The sequence below is a fragment of the Sebastes umbrosus genome, chromosome 13, assembly GCF_015220745.1.
Source record: "Sebastes umbrosus isolate fSebUmb1 chromosome 13, fSebUmb1.pri, whole genome shotgun sequence".
Taxonomy (NCBI): domain Eukaryota; kingdom Metazoa; phylum Chordata; class Actinopteri; order Perciformes; family Sebastidae; genus Sebastes; species Sebastes umbrosus.
This window is the reverse complement of record NC_051281.1, coordinates 17,575,775-17,598,616: the sequence shown is the minus strand read 5'-3', so window position 1 is coordinate 17,598,616 and position 22,842 is coordinate 17,575,775. Positions and strand designations below refer to the sequence as shown.

Sequence of the window (22,842 nt, the reverse complement as noted above, 5' to 3'; positions counted from 1 at the left end):
ATTAAGTATGCAGCGCAGACTGTCTTATACAAGAGAATTCAGGCTAAATGAATATACCGGCGTGTGCTCCTATCTCTGTGCATATCCAAATGAAATACTGATTATGAATGGCAGCAAGAAACCTGGGCTATTAGGTGGAATAACATTTCACAAACATGCACTCTCACCTTAATTGAGTAAAGACATTAATACGTCAGTGATGTACAACTATCTGAGTTCTGCCTGCCACTAGGTATCACTCTGGGTTACTGCCTGAGGCTATACAAATATGAGCCGAAAATGAAAGCAACTCCATAACTGTTTGGATGGTGGATGGTCTGATAAACGTGATGGAAATACTCATGCTGTTGGCGCTGTGCTTTAACTAAATCCACATGAGAGCAGGGAGAGAGGTGATGGTCAGCTGGATGATCATCGCTGGTGATCAGGGAGATAACATCAAGCAACATGTTGATACATGCATGCAAACACGAGCAGAACTCTTAAAACATACAGCGACACACTGTCAGACAACATGACACAACATGCATGCAAAGTGAGCCAATTAGCATGTGTAAACAAGTGAATGACACAATGTGTTTCTCATTAGGAACGCATACTAAACGAGTAAAACATGTGCAACCCCATAACTTATTCAGCACGGGGAATCAGTTGGAATGCTATCATGGCTGCAAATGATCGCCCAAAAGATGTGAGTGGAGGCTGTCATTAAAGGCACAATGTGTGTTACCGTGGCAACATCATAGAGGCCTCCAATTTTTTATTTTTTTTAATGCTGTGGTTGTGAACAATCAACGTTGCACCCAATCCCCCCGTGAATTAAAGGCACACAGCTAAATAAAGCTCAAGTACCCTGCTGCCACACTTTTACAACCCACTGTTTGTCTCCTCTCTGTAGGGAAGTCTGTAACAACCTGTTTCTTTGGGGAGAAGTCGGCAAAGTGTCAACACTCGACAATCAAAGCGACTCTGTGTTGGCTGGAATTTAATTTTAAAACAATTACTCCCAAAGACAAAAATGACAGAAGTGTCAGATTTTGATTGTCACACATGTAGGTCACAGTAATTGAACGACAACATAACGCAGCTGTGTCTCTCTTCAGTGCTTTACTCGTTTAAGACGATCACAGCTGACTTTTCTTGTTTGTTTTTATACTTCGTACTGTGAACCTTTGCACATTCCTTGGACATTTTGCACATTTACACGCTCTTTCATTTTAATTCAGATATTTTGTAAAATTTTTTTCATATTTTTTTCATATTTTATTGAGATATTCTTGATTGATTGTTGATTTTTGCAAAACTTGCTTTTATTTTTAATTTAATTTTCTCTTATTATGTTTATCTTATGCACCAATAGAGCTCCAGGGATGACGTATTTTTGTAGGCCAACCAGGAAGTTAGCATCGCCCTGATTCCCTCGACAAAAAGCCAATGGGATTTTTCCATTGGGTTTTGGATTATCGCAGAAAATAAGCTCTGTGGTACTTAGACATTTTGTTCAGCGAGATAATCTTCAAAAATGAACACCACTTCTATGAGTTTTGAAGCGTAAATGCAATCGTCAGAAGTAAAAAGCTAACGTTAGGCTCTAAATGAACTACACCACGATCGCATGACTTCAAGTCACCACCACTAAGACGTTCGGCATGATGACATTTTGTAGTCTCATTTTGCCACTTTTTAGCAACTGCCTTTTTTAAGAAACGTAAAGATACAAAACATTAAAATCTCTTAGCTTGTGGAGCGTGGTGACGTAGCTTTAAAGAGCAAAAAGACACTCACCAGCCGGGCTGGAGGGGAGGTGGATCGGTCCAACAAACACAAGGATTTCATCCAGGAGACCGCTGTTCGTTACAAACAGCTGTTTGTTCGTGTCCCGTGTTCACAACGTTCAGTGCCATTTTCACTGTATAAACTTAGTAGTTTTAATCCCAACCATGCAGTTCTTTCCTAAACCTAACTATAGTGGTTTTGCTGCCAAAAATAAAGGGACATCAAGGGGCGTGACAAAGTGGCTGTATGTGACGACTAGGGATGAGAGCGTGTTGCTCATTCCTGCAGCACTCTATACACCAGAGCAAATTCCTTTTATGTGAAAACCTTCTTGACAGTAAATCTGATTGTGACATATTCTTTCTTCTGTAGCAATTTCATTCAGTGTCCTTGCCCCGACTTGGTTACATGTAACTAAGTTCAACTCCCCATACAGTTACTTTTCCATTATGTTCCACGACGACCTCTCTGACCAAAGTAATTACCTCTGGCGGCTCTTAGTCATCGGAGTCAAAGATCGCAGAGATCTTTCTGCATCAGATTAGCAGTGTGGTTTTTTTGCAATCTTCAGAGAGCTTCGGCAAAAGTAGTTCATTCTAGACTTGCATGGTGATTGTGGCTAGTTTGTTTATTTATTAGCATTTGATCTGTCAGCCAAAGAAAAGATGTCTTCAGTTTGCAGGAGAGTCTTGTCAGCAGTTGAAATGGAGATACAGTGGATGTAGTATTTAATTAAGGAGGTAGTGGGAAGCCCTCATGGTATCTGGGTACAGACACCACACAGCAATTGACCTTAGTGAATATGTCAAGACTTTATCTTGCTCCCATCAGCCCTGAGCGGTAACTGTGAAGATAGCTGATGTGCTTTCAGACGGCCCTCTGGTTTTCACAACCGGCGGCATTTTCGAGTGGTGACTTTATTTGTCATTATTTGTCACGAGAGGCGACATTATTTCAAACTTCATGTCATAGTGTTTCTAAAATACTTAAAGCTAGGGTTGGTAATGTTGAAAAACAGGCAAGAGTATGCTAGATTTAAAAAAAAAAAATCCAACTGAAAAACCCAGTGTAGGAGCCAAAATGTGTATTTAGCCTATGTTGATTATTACTATTATTATTATTATTTGTTTAGGCTGCACACGTTCTTTTTGGTTACTGTCACTTCCGGTAATTGGCACAGGGTGTGGTTTCACTTTATTTACCTGTTCTGTACTGTTCTGTTGGGAGGCGGGATTGAGACAAAGAGGGTGAATAAGGCTCCGATATTTTCTGTTGACCGTCACAGCATAAACGCATCTGGACTTAAGCATGGATTTCATTGAACGAGTCACAGTTAAGGGTCTACTTAGCCTCATAACAGCATTTTGATTGATAGTGGTCGCTACACCCAGCCCAGTGTTGGCAACTCTTCTCCAATGAAAGTAGATAGCAGCACTAGCTACAAAAGTCCCCAAATCTAGCGAGAAAGTCGTCAAGTCGGCATCCATCCAAAGCCACTCCGACAAAATTATCAATATAAACGTAAACATATAATAATGAACAACGAACATGCCTATTGTTAGTACTCACAGCTGTCAAGCCAGCAGCTTGTGGAAGGCTCCAGTGACGCCCAATGAGTGCACGGGCAGAGTGTGAGCAGGCAGGCAGGTATCCCGTCCAATCATTACATTCGGGCCGAATGAAATGACCTTTAAACTCGAATTAATGTGTTTTGTGTGTTTATCTGCACAACCAAATATACTTGGTGCTGTTTTACTTCAAAAGACAGAATGAAATGAAATGCACAGAATTTATTATCAAATTAAGAGAGATTATTTCCCCCCGAGCTGTGTTGTTAGTATATGACAAAAATTGATGATGAAATGATGAAAAATATGACAAGAAAATGCCCTCTAAAAATAACCTACGATGTGTTGCTGTTTAACAGTCAGGCCAAACACAAACTGTCACCCTAAGCTGTATATCAGAGCATCAAGATTTGCATATAGCGTCTAATCACATGTTTTTGAAGTTGGTCCATTTGTGAGTTTTTGTTTGACATACTCAGTCCATATTAGTTGAATATTTATTCTAGCTGTGAATCCTTAAATGTCACAATATCCTCATCCTAGTGATGGAAAGGAATAACAAAGGAAGGAGCACTGACGGTAAGATAAACAAAATTCTTTCCTAAGTCAGCAGTGACACCTTGAGGTTTGAGGTACAATTACATATCATTTTTGTAGATTGCTTGGTTTGGCTCAGGTTAACTGAAAGATAATCGCCCAATCATAATAATAACAACAATCACAACCATCATAATTCTAACTAGAGTAAAAGTGAGGGTGAGGAAATGGTAAAAGAATAAGAATGAAATAAAAAAATACAATGAAAAGATGAAAAAGATGCAAAGAAACAACAACAACAGACCAGTCATTTGATATATGTGTGTGTTTTCTATTAATATACATTCTATGTTTAACTAAAATGTTCTTCTGAGTCATTAGTAACTTGCAGCTGTTGGAGTGAAGCACGCTTGTCTTCATGTCAGAGATCAAATTGAAGCAAATGGAAGTAACTGCAATCAATTTCACTCCAGTTACTTCTTATAGAACGAAACAGTCAAACTCAAAAATACCACATTAATCCATCTTCACCGTGACTGTTGGTAATAATTGTTTCCTGCTACTTGTTGACCACTACTCACCTCTTCAACAGGCAGCTCCCTTGTATTCTTTAGGTCACACCTCTCAACTGTTAACAAACCAGTTAAAAGTAATATTTTTTTTTCTTATGAGTGCCATTTCATTTGACCTGACCTGTGAAGAACAATGATGATTTAAAATGTCGCTTTCTTGTCGTTATTCTCTTTCCAACCAACTAGGGATGCACCCATACCGATACCGGATCGGATATCGGGCCGATACTGATTCAAATAGCTGAATCGGGTATCAGTGACAATAGGGCCAATCTATTCAATAAAATGTTATGTTTATAGACTATATACATTATATACTGTTTAAGTTTTGATCAATTTGTTGCTGTATTAAAACGGTTTTCATTTGAATTGCAATTCTTGCTAATTTTGAAGATTTTTTACCAAGTCGCTGGTGTACAATTTATTATTTTAATAATAAATAACAATTACATGAATTTATATCTATGTATTTATTGGTCACATTTTCTATTACAAAGTTAAGAAAAGCAATGTTTAAGTCAAGCCTGATGTTTCCTTACAAATAAAAGAATGATCCCAGTCACTTCCATACAGTGAGGCATACAGCTTATTAATTAAACACTAGTATCGGATCGGTACTCGGTATCAGCCGATACCCTAAGCTCAGGTATCGCTATCAGTATCGGGACTGAAAAGGCCGGATTGGTGCATCCCTACAACCAACTATCAATCATTGCAAAGTGTCATGTCCTTGTCATCTAAATTTATATGGATCAGCTATAATATAGACAAATCCGTCATTTGAATTTAGTGATTTTGAAAAAAAATATATGATGTCATGATGTTTTATATTCATGTGTCTCCCGGCTTTGTGCTGCTCACACATAAAGACACATCTGAATGCTATCGTCATTAACCACCAGTTACTCTCAGTTACAATCCTCACTTTGTCTTCTATCTCCCCTTCTCCTTTTGTATTTCTTACATTTGACCAACAGGTGGTGCCATGGCAGCTGACATAAAAACAAAAGCTCTGATTCAGCTTCTTGTTTTGAGCAGCGGTGCCCACACCGTGGTTCACGGACCACCAGCGGTCTTTGAAACATTTCCAAGAGGACTCAGACAAGATGTGGGAGAACTGCAGGTTATTATTAGCTGGAGAAGAATGAAAGACTTCAAATACAGCATTTCCACCCACATTATAAACAGCCAGAATAACACAAAGCTTCCTCTAAAGCGTGAAAGGGCATCCACAGTTGGATGAGTGTCTATTGATGGGCTCTTGATATAAAAATGTTATGATCTTGAGTCTGTGAAATTATGGCTGCTATGAAATAAGAAAAACTTTATAGATCTCACAAGGGAGCATTAAAGTGTCACAGCAGCAGGGCAGTCTAGTGAAAAAGAGAAATATTACAGGTCATAAAAATAATATATACCTAAAACATATATCTAAATATGTATGTAATAAGAATGTGTTATACCATATATAGAAATATATCAAAATGGTGCTAAGGTGAACAAGAAATTCAATCAAGTTGCACTTGTCCATTGTCATGACGTTTATTTGTAATACTACATCAATACTGTATATGTCAATGGGTTTTATAGGATCACAACAGCAACAACCTCTTCAAGGACGAGGAAACAAACACAAATCTGGGACTTTGGAAAGAATAATATAACAGACCACAGGAGCACTAATTCAAAGAGAGACCATCCCCCTTCAGGTGACTGAGGATGTAATAGGATTTGGGAAAATAGCAAATATAAAAAAAAAAAAAGAAGTCCTCTAAGGGTCAAATGGAACAAGCCCACATGGCCAGTTTAATGCAGCCGCGTAGTTGTGGGTGGGCCCAGGCCGGCTTAAGGCATAGGCCATATTGAAAGAGGCTGGGACACGGCTCTTGGGTTATGGGGTATAACACATGGGCAGTGTAACTGGAGCTGCGGTTGTGCGTTGCGATTGGCTCAATTTCGGCCAGTGCAGACCAGATTTGACTGCGAATGTGTTGCACCCCAAAGATGTATTGATGACGCGTGACATCTCCTCTTTCCACCCTACTTGATAGGCGGTCGCCTATAGGGCGCCACCTTCTGGGGGCCACAGGTCGCCCCCTAAAAAAATATATTAAAAAATATAATAATAATAATAATAATAATAATAATGCCAGTGGGCGCCCCACATTTTCTGTATTAAGAATACAAATGAACATATAAATGAAGAAAATAATTTCACATTTCACTCTCGTAACTCTCTTTCTCACACTTTATCATCTGCCCGGCCACACTTATTTTTTAATAAAAGTGTAAATTGTAGTGAAACTGACTAAATACTTTTAAACCAACAATATCATGGACCAATCTTTTACTTATATTACAATAAATACAGTTATTTATTCAAATAAAAAATCTTAATTTTTGTCTTAAAACCATTGTGATGTATAATCTTCTGAATTTCACCAAGGGGTCCACCCACATTCAGGATCACCCAATCAGAAGGCTTCCTGTTTTGCTGTATCATCCAGTGAATGGCAGTCAGCTCTGTTTCAATTATCTGACTACGACCATAAAACAACTTTGCTTCTTGTTTCTAGGCTACCTGATTGGTCAAATGTTTTGAGTGGCAGCACATTTAGCGAATGGCAGATTGCGAACAAACCCCTCCTCTTTCACTCAGCAGGTTTCTCTCCTCTGATTGCTCATAGTGAAAACAGCTGTTTGAAAACACCAACAGAAAGCCTTGAATTTGACTTTATCACCTGTAAAAAAAAATATACTCCTCTGTGTTTATTATCTAAGTCAACCAGTTACATACAAGTTACTCTTAGCTCACGGATGCATTCGGCTGAAGGTCACCAGATAACACGGTCACTCTTTAAACTAAAACACCTGTGCATTGAGTAACAGAAGCCTGAAGAGCAGGAGGAAGAAGTTCAGCCTTTATTCTCAATCAAAAGAGCTCTATGTTTCGCCTCAACTAGTCCAGAGTAGCCCAATAATGACATTACATGGCCCCACGTCACCCTAACCCATAACAAGCTGTAGGCCTGCTGGTGAAACACTCTTTTCTGGCATCAGTGCATCATATCAGACTGAACGCTGTGTCCCTGCAGCTCTCCTTTGAAAGAGACTAATTTCAGTGTTCAACACCAAGCCCCTTTCTCTCCTGTTGTCATCATCAAAAGTAAGATCATTTACAATGTTGGACTATAGTGGCATGTTTCAATATTATTGTTTGTCTGGTATATGGATGTAATGCTGATGTTGCTGCCAGCTGTGTGTGTGAATATGATTGTTAAAGTATATTTTTAAACGTTAATGCTGGTGCTCTATCTATATGCTTGATTCATGATGCTGTGTGAATATGTGGCTGCCGGGCCAGGCTATGTTAAAGTGTATTTTTATATGGATTTTATGCTGATGTTGCTGTCAGCTGTGTGTGTGTGTATATGTGGCCGCTGTGCCAGGCTGTGTCATGCTGTTAATGTGTGTCTTGTTAGATCAGAATCAGCTTGATTGACCAGGTATATGAGTAAGCCTACACATACATAGAGGCTATACCAGGAATTAGACTCTAGTTATTTTTTTCTCTCAATGTACATAAGGAAATAGAATAGAAATGCAGCTAAAAACAAGGTCAACAAAGCTGCGAGCAAGAGTAAAGATAAATATAGACTATATGTAAACAGAATGCATCAAGGAACAACATATAATGTGTCAGGCTGTTTCTGTAAATTGTAAACAATAATGCAGTAGTGATGCAGAGTGCAAATTTGCTGGAATAAATAGTGAATGATTAATGTAACAGGTTGCCCTATATACACAACGTTAATGGATATACAGTATGCATGTATACATGTGAGGTGCCTGTAACATGACCTCTGATGATGTTGATGTATAAGCCTTGTATGATCAGGCAAGTATAGTTGTAATGTCTTATTTTGGTTTACATATGCTTTTCAGAACCTATTTGTTTGGTCTTGAATGGGCTAGGCCCAACTGATTTTCTCTGTGCCCTCCCACACTGTGATTTCTGCCTACGCCGCTGGTTCAATGTCCATTCTCTACAAAAGATTGTGGTGTTAGGGGATGTGTTTGAGGTCGAGGAGAGCCAGGATGCAGTGGTGTGACAGTTGAGGTAAGAGTGTGCAGTTTGGTGGGTGAAGTGGGAAGCTGAATGGTATAGCTTAAAAGATGAGGAAGCCCCAATACGAGGAAAAAGAGCAGCCATCCTGGTTATAGGAAACAAGACAACAAAATGTAATTTCAAGCATTTTTGTGTCATGTCTACATTAGATGCACAACATAAAGCCGTACTATCCCACAGTGTTACATACAGTGTGTAAAAAACAATTAAAGATGAATGAGAGTGCACTGAAGTAAACATGAAAAAGGGTTCATATCAGTAGAATTTGAATGAAAATGTGCATTTGAATGAGAACAATGTGTCAAAGCAGCACATATGTTTGACCAGATAGTGCCGGATGATGATAATAATACTGTATTAATAGTTCAAAAAACGCTATGGTTCATAGTGTCTTTTTATGGTCTGCTGAGAATAGTGGAGACTGTGGAGCCTTGTGGCAGCAGCAGAGATGAAAACCATGTTGTAGTGTGCCTTTTATTTATGGAGCTGCCTGCCAGAGAAGTATAGCTGCCCTGGGCACTTTAGGCTCCATGCGGGGGGTGAGAAGTGTAGTCCATGATGGCTGATAATGTGGCCATCATCTTTTTCTCCCCCCACCTCCTCGAGGGAGACCAGAGATACTCTGGGAGGCATGTTCTCAGATGGCCTGCTGTTAGATTTCTTGTAACCAAAGATGTTTTTCATGCTCCTACAAACTCGCTCACATCCTTCTGCCGCGGTCTGTCCTCAGTCTTCCTCCTGTAACTGCTTCTGCCCTCACTGATCTTCCTCTCCTGCTTTTTTTTTGTTCTGTATAGCCACCTCGGTTCTTTTTTGTCCTTGGCATAAAAGACCTCATTCTGTCATTCAGTATAGAGGCTTCAGTTCAGGGGGGGACCCGGGACTTGTTGGAAAAACACTGCACCTCCCTGATGGACACGGTGTTTTCAAAGGTTACGCATTATGCGGTGTGTCAGTGAGCAATGTCCTCCCCTTGCAGCGCCTCACTGTATTTGTGGGCACAGGTTGTTTCAGTACCAGACTCCTACACAGGCGGGCAAATACAGTTTTAATTGCAAGTACAGGGAATAGTGACTCAAATTGTATTTTCTTTCTTTTTCCATATTACATAAATTTATATTTAGACCCAGTGGCGGACTCAGCCTATCTGAGGGGCAGGGGCGAAAAAATTAAAAAGGGCACCGCTGCACACGGTGTGGCACCAGCACACAGAAAGTTTTCTAGCATGTGTTTTTAAAATTTTTCATCACGCTTTCTCCACTGAAAGAGCACCCTAGAGGGCACCTTATCATGTTTTCTCCACTAGAAGGGCACCCTAGAGGGCACTTTATCACATTTTCTCCACTAGAACGACACCCTAGAGGGCACTTTATAATGTTTTCTCCACTGGAAGGGCACCCTAGAGGGCACTTTGTAATGTTTTCTCCACTGAAAGGGCACCATAGAGGGCACTTTATAACATTTTCTCCACTAGAAGGGCACCCTAGAGGGCACTTTATAATGTTTTCTCCACTGAAAGGGCACCATAGAGGGCACTTTATAACGTTTTCTCCACTGGAAGGGCACCCTGGAGGGCACTTTATAATGTTTTCTCCACTGAAAGGGCACCATAGAGGGCACTTTATAACGTTTTCTCCACTGGAAGGGCACCCTGGAGGGCACTTTACAACGTTTTCTCCACTGGAAGGGCACCCTAGAGGGCACTTTCTAATGTTTTCTCCACTGAAAGGGCACCATAGAGGGCACTTTATAATGTTTTCTCCACTGGAAGGGCACCCTAGAGGGCACTTTATAATGTTTTCTCCACTGAAAGGGCACCATAGAGGGCACTTTATAACGTTTTCTCCACTGGAAGGGCACCCTAGAGGGCACTTTATAATGTTTTCTCCACTGAAAGGGCACCATAGAGGGCACTTTATAACGTTTTCTCCACTGGAAGGGCACCCTAGAGGGCACTTTATAATGTTTTCTCCACTGAAAGGGCACCATAGAAGGCACTTTATAACGTTTTCTCCACTGGAAGGGCACCCTAGAGGGCACTTTCTAATGTTTTCTCCACTGAAAGGGCACCATAGAGGGCACTTTGTCACAATTTCTCCACTGGAAGGGCACCCTAGTGGGCTCTTCATCTCATTTTTTCCACTGGAAGGGCAACCAAGGCCCCTTATCACGTTTTCTCCACTAAAAGGGCACCCTAGAGGGCACTTTATAATGTTTTCTTCACTTTTTGTTTAGTGTTTAGACTACTTATATTCATAGGGGCCAAAAGCTGTAGAGTTTTCTCTGTGGATAATACTATTGCAGTACCAGAAAAAAAACTCTGTGCATAATGTGTTGACACAATAATCTTAAAAAAGCTCAGTGTTGTCTACTTGTTTGCTGTGTAACATCACTTCTGATGCGACGCAGGCTTGTGAGAGCCCTGACAGTAATGCAATCCCGCCAGACAATAGCAGGGAAGTTGACTGGGATGCCGAGTGTTCTCGTATGCTCCAGCTGGACACACGATGACAAAGTGCGACGCGCCATCTGTAAGGAACATATATCAGGAGCACTACCCATCATCCTCTGTGGCACAGCTCCAACTCCATTTGTGTATTTCTGACCTTGGAGCACATTATTGTTAGTCATTGTCATTCTCTTCCAGTCATTTGTTATGCTGATTTCTTTAGTGTGCTCGTGTGTGTGTGTGAAGAGTGGCCTTCTTCATGCTCCCAGTTGGTGAAGATTATGTTCAGTGTCGTGGAAGACTTGTATCATGCATCGCCCGTGTGTGCCTCATGTTCCCTCTGCACATTGTGACCATGGATGAACATGAATTACCATACTGTACTGCAGAGAGATACAAACACGTGTGTGAACATAAACAAAATGCAAGGACACCAAAATTCACACAACAAAACATTCATATTCAAAAAATAAACCTGATTTCTCTCATTCAGATGATTGTGATGACAGCTATTTTGTGCCAGCTGCACAATTTGCTTATCATATTTGCAACAAACATAAATGCTAATTTATGCAGAAATAGTGGTATAATGATGGGGTTTAGCTAATGCCGAGGGCCTAGCCCAATATGCAGCGCAAACCTCTGAAGGCAGGGAGGAAAACAGAAGCACAAATGAATTGCACGCAGGCTGAATGCAGCCTTCATACTCTTTAACATGAGCCACAGGCAGTGTCCCTGATGTGCCTGCTCTCCTCCCATGTGAGTGAGAGAGCCAAGCAGGAAGGATGATGGATACAGCTCCACGAGGACACGGGCGATACGCAACGCGATACTTGACAAGCTTCCACATGAGTGCTTCGGCGTCAGGTTGACACGGGCACGACAGGTCTTTTTCTTTAGCTACCTTTTGCTCTATCACTAAACTGACAGCGACATTTCTTATGCAACATGTGCCACCAGTTCAGACGTTGAATAATTCACTCTAATTACACCGCTGCGAGAACTGGTGCCAGATGCCAGGTGAAAACAAACTCTGTGTGACTCATAGTTTACTATTTAATTTTAATAAATCAACAGGCAAATATTGCACCATTTCAAGAGTGGGCTATTACTCCTAATTTGTCAAGCTTTCTGCTGGCACAGGGGAGGTGTGATCAATACACAACATCCTACCAAGGAAAAACCTGTAGTGTGTATGCATGCATTAGGCAGTGGATGACATGATTATTAAGGCTGCTATGCACACACCATATAAGCACTTTAGTGCAGCTTTTGGGCTGAAATGGGATCCGTGTGACAGTTCATTCAAGCGTTTGCTTATACCTGGATTTTTTTTTTATAAAATATTCTGACTGAACCATAAACCATTAAAGCTGCAGTGGGTAGAAATGGAGCAAATATGATCACGGTCACTATATCCTGACAGTGGTGCATGAGACAGGTAATCTGAAAAAAAACATGTGCCTCTGTGTCCTCTGGTGCTCCTGATGGCATCTGCAAGATTTCACAGACCGGAGGAAAAAAACAATCAGAGCCGAGCTGGAGTCTGCCGTCACTGAGCAGCTGTCAATCACTCGCGAACTCCGATCGAACGGTTAAACTAGGCAGCGCTAATATAACGTTAAAATAAAAGACCAATATATAAAGACAAAATATGATAACATAACATTGTCGGACCACGGGATATTATAAGCCACCCCTGCCACGAAAAATACTCAACCCCCCACCCCACCCCCTCTCTCTCTTTCCCGCCCTTTTCTTTCTCCTCTTTAAATACAAACAAACAAACAAACACCCTACACCCCCCACACTGCATACATACAAACGCACACAACTGTACACACACACACACTAGAACCTTACACAACAGACTGCCCTGCACTGTCAATAACGCCACCCTCCCTCCACCAACATCAACTATTTATTTGTCTCATTTTGTTCGTTTTGTTCATTTTGTCATGACACCCGATGTATTTTATTTATTTATTTGTCTCTTTTGTTTGTTTCTGTTTGTCTTGTCAAATTTCCACTGTTTTGTCATGCTTCACTAAATAAAAAATAAAATAAATAAATAAATAAACTAGGCAGCGCTGATCAAATATGAATCAATATTCTATTACTGTAATGTCTATTTCTCGCCTTAAATGTTTTCAGAAACATCTTGTAGTGTACGGTTTAGCTGTAAAATGAGAAAGTTTGTGACCCCGGCAGCCATGTTGAGATCTGTTGAGGAAATACCGAGCACCGCCCACCAGCCGGAGCACACACTGAAAGGTTATTATGGCGTTTTTTTGCCCAAAGATGCCAAACATATACTGCATACAGCAGGTTTAACAACCTCTGACCTCTGGCTGGCAGAAGTGGTACACGGGCACCTGCAGGGCACCTCATGCCCTGTGACTGTGGTGGGATATCCAAAAATAACAGCTAGCCAGCTGCTCTGGAAAGATGTTAGGCCTTTATCAATCCTGTAAATAAAGACCAATGTCTTGCTCCATATAGCTATACCTAACATTTGACAGATTATTAAAAACGTTTTCAGGATGAATAACACAAGTAACTGTTTGAATTATTGATTTTATTTAATTTGTTTTTCTTTTTATTGTTGGGACGTGTTTTCTGTAGGTAGGTCAACATCTTTTTGGCGGATGTATCTCGCTGCTCCAGTGAGCTGATTTCTTTGTGCATGAAATGACTTGACATCCTCCCGACCACCGAGCGAGCGTGCGCTGCTTGCGCGCGTGCGTAAACGTCCACGGAGAGAGAGAGGAGAGAGGGAGAGAGGGGGAGAGGGGGAGAGAGAGAGGAGAGAGGGAGAGAGAGAGGAGAGAGGGAGAGAGAGGGAGAGAGAGAGGAGAGAGGGATGCGAGGGAGAGAGAGAGAGGGAGAGAAGGAGAGAGAGAGAGACAGAGAGAGGGAGAGAGAAGGGAGAGAGAGAGAGGAGAGGAGAGAGAGGAGAGAGAGAGAGAGAGAGAGAGACAGAGACAGAGAGGAGAGAGACAGAGAGAGGGAGAGAAGGAGAGAGAGAGAGACAGAGAGAGGGAGAGAGAAGGGAGAGAGAGAGAGGAGAGGAGAGAGAGGAGAGAGAGAGAGAGAGAGAAAGACAGAGACAGAGAGGAGAGAGGGAGAGAGGGAGAGAGAGAGAGGAGAGGAGAGAGAGAGAGACAGAGAAGGGAGAGAGGGGGAGAGAGGGAGAGAGGGAGGAGAGAGGAGAGAGAGAGGGAGAGGAGAGAGAGAGAGAGAGAGAGGGAGGGAAGGAGAGAGAAGAGAGAGAGAGAGAGAGAGGGAGAGAGGGAGAGAGAGAGAGGGAGGGGAGAGAGACAGAAGAGAGAAGAGAGAGAGAGAGAGAGACAGAGACAGAGAGGAGAGAGAGAGGGATGAGAGGAAGAGAGGGAGAGAGAGGGGGAGAGAGAGGGAGAGAGAGAGACAGAAGAGAGAAGAGAGAGACAGAGACAGAGAGGAGAGGGATGAGAGGAAGAGAGGGAGAGAGAGGGAGAGGAGAGGAGAGAGAGAGAGAGGGAGGGAAGGAGAGAGAGAGAGAGGAGAGAGAGGATGAAAGAGAGAGAGAGAGGGAGAGAGAGAGAGAGGAGAGGAGAGAGGGAGAGAGAGAGGGAGACGAGGGGGGGAGAGAGAGGGTGAGGAGAGGAGAGAGAAAAGATATAGATAGATAGAGCGAGTGGAGGAGAGGAGAGGAGAGAGGAGAGGAGAGAGAGAGAGAGAGAGAGAGAGAGAGGGAGAGAGGGAGAGAGAGAGAGGAGAGGAGAGAGAGAGAGACAGAGAAGGGAGAGAGGGGGAGAGAGGGAGAGAGGGAGGAGAGAGGAGAGAGAGAGGGAGAGGAGAGAGAGAGAGAGAGAGAGGGAGGGAAGGAGAGAGAAGAGAGAGAGAGAGAGAGAGGGAGAGAGGGAGAGAGAGAGAGGGAGGGGAGAGAGACAGAAGAGAGAAGAGAGAGAGAGAGAGAGACAGAGACAGAGAGGAGAGAGAGAGGGATGAGAGGAAGAGAGGGAGAGAGAGGGGGAGAGAGAGGGAGAGAGAGAGACAGAAGAGAGAAGAGAGAGACAGAGACAGAGAGGAGAGGGATGAGAGGAAGAGAGGGAGAGAGAGGGAGAGGAGAGGAGAGAGAGAGAGAGGGAGGGAAGGAGAGAGAGAGAGAGGAGAGAGAGGATGAAAGAGAGAGAGAGAGGGAGAGGGAGAGAGAGGAGAGGAGAGAGGGAGAGAGAGAGGGAGAAGAGAGAGAGAGAGAGAGGGAGAGGAGAGGAGAGAGAAGAGAGAGAGAGAGAGAGAGGGAGAGAGGGAGAGGAGAGGAGAGAGGAGAGGAGAGAGAGAGGGAGAAGAGAGAGAGAGAGAGAGGGAGAGGAGAGGAGAGAGAGAGGGAGAGGAGAGGAGAGAGAAGAGAGAGAGAGAGAGAGAGGGAGAGAGGGAGAGAGAGAGAGGGAGGGGAGAGAGACAGAAGAGAGAAGAGAGAGAGAGGGAGAGGAGAGGAGAGAGAGGGCGAATAAGCAACTTTGTTAGCAGCATGTAGCTGCGTCTCCTCCGGCTCTCAGCGGCTCTCTTTGGCTCTCAGCGTGGTAAAAGAGGCGCATTTGGCAGATATGGTTGATCAGCGTTTCTCTCCTCCTCCTCGGTGCATCAGAGGCGACCAACGTCCTCCTCCCTCTGACTAGATCCCGTCTCCTCCTTTTCCTTTTTGACGGATTAAAAATAAAGAAATAAAAACCCAACGAGAGCTACATCTTCATCAATGTGCGAGAGGTACGTATTTCAACCAGGACTTATGCTGGCATGTCTTGTGTCTGATGCAGAATCTCAGCTAAACCTTTTTAATTTACACATCTTTTGAATTGCATTTGTGATGTCTTAACAAGCAGAACGAGACGAGGCTGCCTCCTCACAGACTCATTGTTTTGTTCTCCTGTCTTCCTTTGACCTTGCTTTTTTTTGTTATTATCCATATAGCTTGAAGGAGTTGCTTTCTGTCCTGCTTTTGTTTGAGCCATTTTTAAAATCAGCAGTCAGCCACACAGATAGAAAGTTACCCCTGGGTAACAGCAAATGAACCTTTGACACATGCTGCTTGTGTGTGTGTGTGCGCGTGTGTGTGTGCGTGTGTGGAAGTTGCTTTCATTGCAGTCTGCCTGTTTTCACATCACCATGTATGTCTTTTATTTCTAGATGACATTGAGGATACCTTAGCAGGGGACTGAGCTTCGGGGGCCGTCGTCATTTTTTGTGCAGGAAAAAATGCATCTTTGGATTTCATATGTTTTGCTAAGCGCCACGTCGGTGTGCACCGTTGAGATGCTTGGCAGCTATGGAGAAATATGTCAAAGACTGTGTGCCTGCGAGGAGAGAGAGGGAATACTCACAGTGAGCTGTGAAAACAGAGGAGTTGTGAGTGTCTCGGACATGAGCCCTGTGTACTTCTCCCAGTATCATCTGCTGCTCACAGGGAACCTTTTGAGAAAGCTGTCCGCCAATGATTTCGCCGAGTACAAAGGACTTACAATATTACATCTGGGGAATAATGACATATCCGAGGTTGAAGCAGGAGCTTTTAATGGACTTCAGGGATTAAAACGATTGCATCTCAACAATAACAAAATTGACGCCTTGAAGGAAGGCTTTTTCTTTGGCCTTGAAAGTCTGGAGTATCTACAAATTGATTATAATTCCATCACTCATGTGGCGCCAAATGCCTTGAGCCGCCTTCGACATCTGGAGGTCCTGATTCTAAATGACAACTTAATATCCGCTCTGCCCGTGAACATTTTCCAGTATGTACCGTTGACTCATTTGGACTTGAGGGGGAATCAGCTCAAAGTGCTCCCCTACTCAGGTCTGCTGGAGCACATGAACAGCGTTGTGGAGCTGCAGCTGGAGGAGAACCCGTGGAACTGTTCGTGCGAGCTGATTGCTCTCAAAACGTGGCTCGAGAGCATATCGTACACAGCTCTGGTCGGCGACGTTGTTTGCGAGTTCCCTTTCCGGCTCCACGGGAGAGATCTTGATGAGGTTTCAAAACAGGAGTTGTGCCCGAGGAGAGCCATCGCTGAATACGAGATGCCACCCCTGCCACATTTGAGCACCGATGCATACTATAGGTCCACGCCAGCTCTAGTCACAGGCTCCTTCACCTCATCTGGGATTGCACGATCCTCATCGAGACCCACCAAGGGACCTCGCCAGTCGGGCAAATTAAAATCAAGACCCACTGCTCGCGTCCCATCCAATAAACCACAAAACTACGGGCAAATTATTTCATATCAAACCAAATCCCCCGTGCCTTTAGATTGCCCAACTGCCTGCACCTGCAACCTTCAAATTTCAGACCTCGGCCTGAATGTGAACTGCCAGGAGCGAAAGATCGAGCATATCTCTGACTTACATCCCAAACCTTACAATCCCAAAAAGATGTATCTAACGGGGAATTATATCCCTGTGGTGCGTCGATCAGATTTCATCGAGGCGAATGGATTAGATTTGCTTCATCTCGGTAACAATCGAGTATCTCGCATACAAGACAGAGCTTTTGGCGATTTGACACATCTAAGAAGACTGTATCTTAACGGGAATCTGATTGACCACCTTACAGTTGACATGTTTTACGGACTGGAGACTCTACAGTTCTTATATTTAGAGTACAACGTCATCAAAGAGGTTGCTTCTGACACCTTTCGGCACGTACCCAAACTTCAGCTTCTTTTTCTGAACAACAACCTCTTGAAAACTTTACCAGTAGGAACGTTAACTGGCCTAACGTTAGCCAGGCTGAATCTCCGCAGCAACCACCTGCGATATCTGCCGGTCAGCGGCGTGCTGGATCAGCTCACGGTGCTGGTGCAAGTCGATTTGTTTGAGAACCCCTGGGACTGCTCCTGTAGCATACTGGAGTTGAAGACGTGGCTGGAGCAGCTCAGCACGGGCACGGTGGTAAACAATGTCATCTGTGGTTCGCCCAAGAGGCTCGCCGGGGAGGATATGAGATACATTAAGACGGCTAATTTCTGCCCTAATAACTCTGAGACACTTGCCTCAATGATCCCCCCCTCTGAAGAGTCTTTCCCTGGCAGCACCATCACCATAGAAACATCCTTGGACTCTGACACACAATACAGCGCCATCCCTTTATCCGTGATGATCCTCGCCCTCCTCCTCATGTTCATCGTGTCCGTGTTTGTGGCTGCGGGATTGTTCGTGGTCATGAAAAAGAGACGTCAAAAGAGTGAAAACGAGCACAACAACCACATGAACGCTTGCATCAGCTCTCTCAACATTGAGTACGGCCTTTACAAAAAGGGATCCATTCCCAAAGTCAGAACGTCCGCCGGACACGTATACGAGTACATCCCACCTCCCGCAGAACCCACATGCAGAACTACGGCCCAAACCCCGACGGACGGCAAATCAGCCGACGGATTTAGAAACTTTGATGAGTTGAGCGGCTTTGATGAAGAGGCAGCCAGTAATGTAATAAGCTCGGAATATAGTGCCACCACTCCAGAGCCTCTTAACAAGCCCTCCACCCCTCACCAAGACGATCAGTGTTACTACAGAGACGTGCTGGAGCCTGACAAGCACACACGCTACAGCAATACGTTACCATGCAGACACGCGGCGGCGCATTCGTCGAGTCAGCACGCCTCAGACTTCGATGCAAGGCATCAATACATGCACCCAGATAGAATACAACAGACGATACTCTATTGCGCGGCACCAAGTACTGTGTACGTGGAGCCCAACAGGAGCGAGTACTGGGAGCTGAAAGCAAAGCTTCACATTGATCCCGATTACCTTGAGGTTCTTGAAAAACGAACGACATTTACACAGTTTTAAGAGACTGCATTGATGCAATGTATTCATTTTAATCAGGAATCAGATTAAAAAAACAGGCAGCACTATTTTATCACCTTTTATTAGTAAAACGCATTGTGAGCTACAGTATGCGTTTTTGGGAATCGTGTCACAGGAGTGAGTAATAAAGGGGAACACTACTCATTTTGAAGTATCACTTCTCCCTTTACCCCCGTGGTGTTTTAACAGTTGTGTTTGAATTTGTAAATATGAACAAGCGAGCAGAAATTCGGGGGCTCTTATGACTCATCCCTACATAAAACACATCCTGGAGCTGTTTTTCATTGACAACAATGTGAGACTGAGCTTCTACTCTCAAATTAGCCGAGAGTAAATGAAGCGTGCAGATGATATGTTCTTAGCCCAAAATAAACCGGGGTCTTTGTTACAGTTACATGTATGGCTCGCGGTTCTGTCAAACTGATTCAAGGTGAAACCCACACATGAGATTAAATCAGATTTATTCCGCAAGTAAATTTACCTGTAAACCATGAATTTGACCTGCGTGCAGGTGAAAGTCACACCTGTTAAGTTGTGCTCCGGTGGAAAATGGAGTCACATTAGGGAGGCAGTTTTTCCTCCAGCATGCACAGCTCTGGGATGATCACACTAAATGCATGAGATCATAAAACAAATTCCAATGTAATAACTCAAATCACGGATTACGACGCCAGTAAATCTCTGCTCTCTTTGTTTGCAGATTTGGGGGAGAATAATTAATGTATGCTAAAAATATACTGAGGAGATGTAATCGGTGGTGTTCCCTCAGAATCTCTCCAAACCAACTGCATTTGTTGGTTATGGACACATGTTGCACATGTTGGATCAAGTTAAATATTAATGTATTGTAACTGTACTCAGAAATGTCGTAACTAAAAGATTATAGCCGTATTCAGATGTATTGTAACTGAAAGAAAATGAGCTTTAAAGGTCTATATCAAAGGTCACAAATATGTGTTTTTCTGGCACAGAAACGCACTTGTTGAAAATCGATGAATTGTAATGAGTGTCTTTATTTATTTGTATCAGATCCACAAAAAAAAATCTGCTCATAATATATGCAAAGTTTGACATTCTGAGGAGTACACTGAAGCACATTCCTGTGTTTTATTGTACCTTTACAACCTTTTTTCTTTATTATATATCTGAAAACACTTAAAATTGTCTTCCAGTTGCAATACATCTGAGTAGATTTGCAATACAATAAGAGTCTAATGTATCTCCATATACTTCTGTTTGAAATACAGCTGAAAATGTGTCACATCTGTCGGCCTCAGGCCCACACAGTATAAAACATATTTTAAATGACTGCATATTTTTATACAAACAAATGTTTTTTTTCTCTTTTTTTTCTTTTACAAAAAAATGCACTATTGACTTCTACAGGTTAACAATGATGTCACTTTCTGAAAATGCACAATACGGTGGTAACACATGTGCATATAGCCATAGAAGTAGGTTTGGTAAGCGTATACATTAAAAGTACCACATGTTAAAAGATCTTGCACTATGCATAGATATATAGAGTAGACAATCTGTATAAAATGCCAATAGCTCATCCTCTCAGTCACCAACCAACACTCATAAACATGATATTTAATAATATCACATACATGTTTATTTGAAATGTAACACTCATGACTATTCAAAGGTACTTTTGTACCACTTTTTGGATAATTTGTTTTTTCTAAAACTTCATATATTTCTAATTACATGTGTTTTTAGGGGAATACTTGGTGGATATGTATGTGTGTGTGTTGCATCACAATGAAAAACACTGTCTCATTATTTGGCATTGTTTGTTTTGGTGCGGGGGTCGCATGAAATCTGGCAATTTGACTGCAATAGCAGTCGCTCTCTTTAAAAGGGGGTATTGATGGAGAGTGTAACGAATTTGCGGAACAAATGTGTAAAGGTCTGTGAGAGCTATTAGATTGAAAAGCACAACAAATGGATGCCTGAGTGGATAGAGTCGTCTTTATGCATAAAAATGCTCTAAAGGAATAGAAGCACATCATCCAGTCATAATGCAGTTGAACCAATTTCTGGGTCAATAGTAGTAAATGCCCAGAAATCTGGCTTTCCCTGAGAGTAGTAAATTCACCATGTATGCAGTATTAACGCACTGGACCTGTCATCTTAACTCAGCTAATTAGAGGACACGGTGTATCTGGACTGTGTCTGCATGTCACCATGCATTACACTGCAGCATTAGTCATGCTGTTTATCATGTATACAGTCTTCTTGGTTTGTTGCCTTTCACATGTTCAGAGTCGTTTTGTGGTTATTTTGTCACTTGAACTGTGTCCGCTCTTTGGGAATTCATCAGAAATTGACACAATGCCGCATGAACCTGCACAGGTTTGTATTTTGTTACATGTAGGTGGTTTTTTTTATCAATATATTGCTGTGAAGTTAGTGGTGAAAACACTGCACAGACAGATACACACAACATGTTTTTTTATTGTAAGCAGTGGCCGACATTTAGTTAATCGTTTCAGTTCTCGAAATAGTAGTTCTTTTTTTAAATGTGTGGTCAATTTTGTGCAAACTAATGCAACCAATGAGAAAATAGCACATCACAAAAAAGCATTTGCTGGTGCATTTGGTGGAAGAATCCAACACTTTTAACATTTTATTTGTTATGATGTTTCTTTCAATTTGTATGAATCTTGCAAAGGCAACTGTGCAATGCAACACAGTGTTTACTGTATATAACAAACATTTGTAATATGTTTAGCTCTTTCTGCTTTTTGTAATCAATGACCAAATGCCAATATTTGTCACATGTGAGACTACAAATACTGATAATCCAAAAATATGTTCAATTGAGATGTGACTGTCCTGTGTATGTGTGCAAATGTTTGATTTGCAAAGAAGAAGAGATCCAGTTAGTGTCTTACTCTTATTCCCACTTTTACGTTTGCTTTTCTTTGGTTCTCATATGAAACGGTGGTTTTCTATGTCAACCTCTGATTTGTAAATAGAACACTTCATCAGCATTTCCATGCGAACGCGCATCGGCTCTGAAAAAGCAAAAACCTGGTCTCTTACTGCAAAAACACAGTGCAACTAGGAATATGTGGGGTAAATATATCTACAGTGTGCTGTTTCTTTAGTTGTTAGCTGATGAATAAAAGATATGCATTCATTTGGTATACCCTTGTTTCTGTGTTCCCTTCACCCTCTAAACCGTGGCATGTGAAGTAAATGTCATAGTGCACAGGGAGGACCGCTTTGAAAATGTTGCACCAAACCCCCATTGGCATTTTTTCAGAAGAGTACTAAATTACAATATCCAATTCAAATGCTCAGATCAAGCAATTGTCATGGTTTCAAATTAGGCAAATGGGAAATAAGGAAAAGGTTGCATAATCAACAATGAGATGGCATAGTTGGTACTGTTTGGAGCCTTAGTTTTACTCACCCAAAGACATTTTGACTAACAACTCAAATGATCAATTCTCTCATGTATAAATGAAATGATTAATTGACGCCTAAAGCGTTCAAACAGCTGCACAAATAGCAGCAGCAGCAGAAGCAGAACAGGCCTAGGGCGGTGTTACAAAATTTACTTTTACCAAATGTGAGTTTCTTGTATACTTTTGAATTCAGGATGTTTGTTCTCCAGCGTCTCGCAGCAACAAAGGACATATTTTGTTTTGTCAACTGTGATGTGCGTAAAGCTGGGATAAGGGATACGTCGTGACCTTACTGTAACAATACGAACACATCTGCATGCTCACAGACACTTGCAGAGAAACTACATTCTTGGCAGATGTCGCGGTATCCATGGAAACATCCAATTACCTGACACAGAAAAACAATTCCAGAGCAAGAGGTATGACACTGACACAGGCTGAGCTAATTTGTAACTCAGCTCTTTGACATTTATGAAATCACTGTATGCCTTTTAAATTGCACACACTGTATATGACAGCATGGAATACATTGCCTTGCATT

The 22,842-nt window shown here is 42.2% G+C and overlaps 1 protein-coding gene across 1 annotated transcript; it reads left to right on the top strand.

Moving 5' to 3' along the window:
- The first annotated feature begins 15,421 nt into the window (after positions 1-15,421).
- On the top strand, positions 15,422-22,034 carry slitrk5b (SLIT and NTRK-like family, member 5b). Its single transcript, XM_037788809.1, has 2 exons — positions 15,422-15,780; positions 16,201-22,034. The coding sequence occupies exon 2, from the start codon at positions 16,270-16,272 to the stop codon at positions 18,859-18,861; it is 2,592 nt and encodes an 863-aa protein (XP_037644737.1). The 5' UTR covers positions 15,422-15,780; positions 16,201-16,269; the 3' UTR covers positions 18,862-22,034.
- Positions 22,035-22,842: the final 808 nt, after the last annotated feature.

Bases quoted from the DNA above. Each gene is read 5' to 3' on its own strand.
- slitrk5b (XM_037788809.1), top strand. From the start codon at position 16,270: ATGCATCTTTGGATTTCATATGTTTTGCTAAGCGCCACGTCGGTGTGC.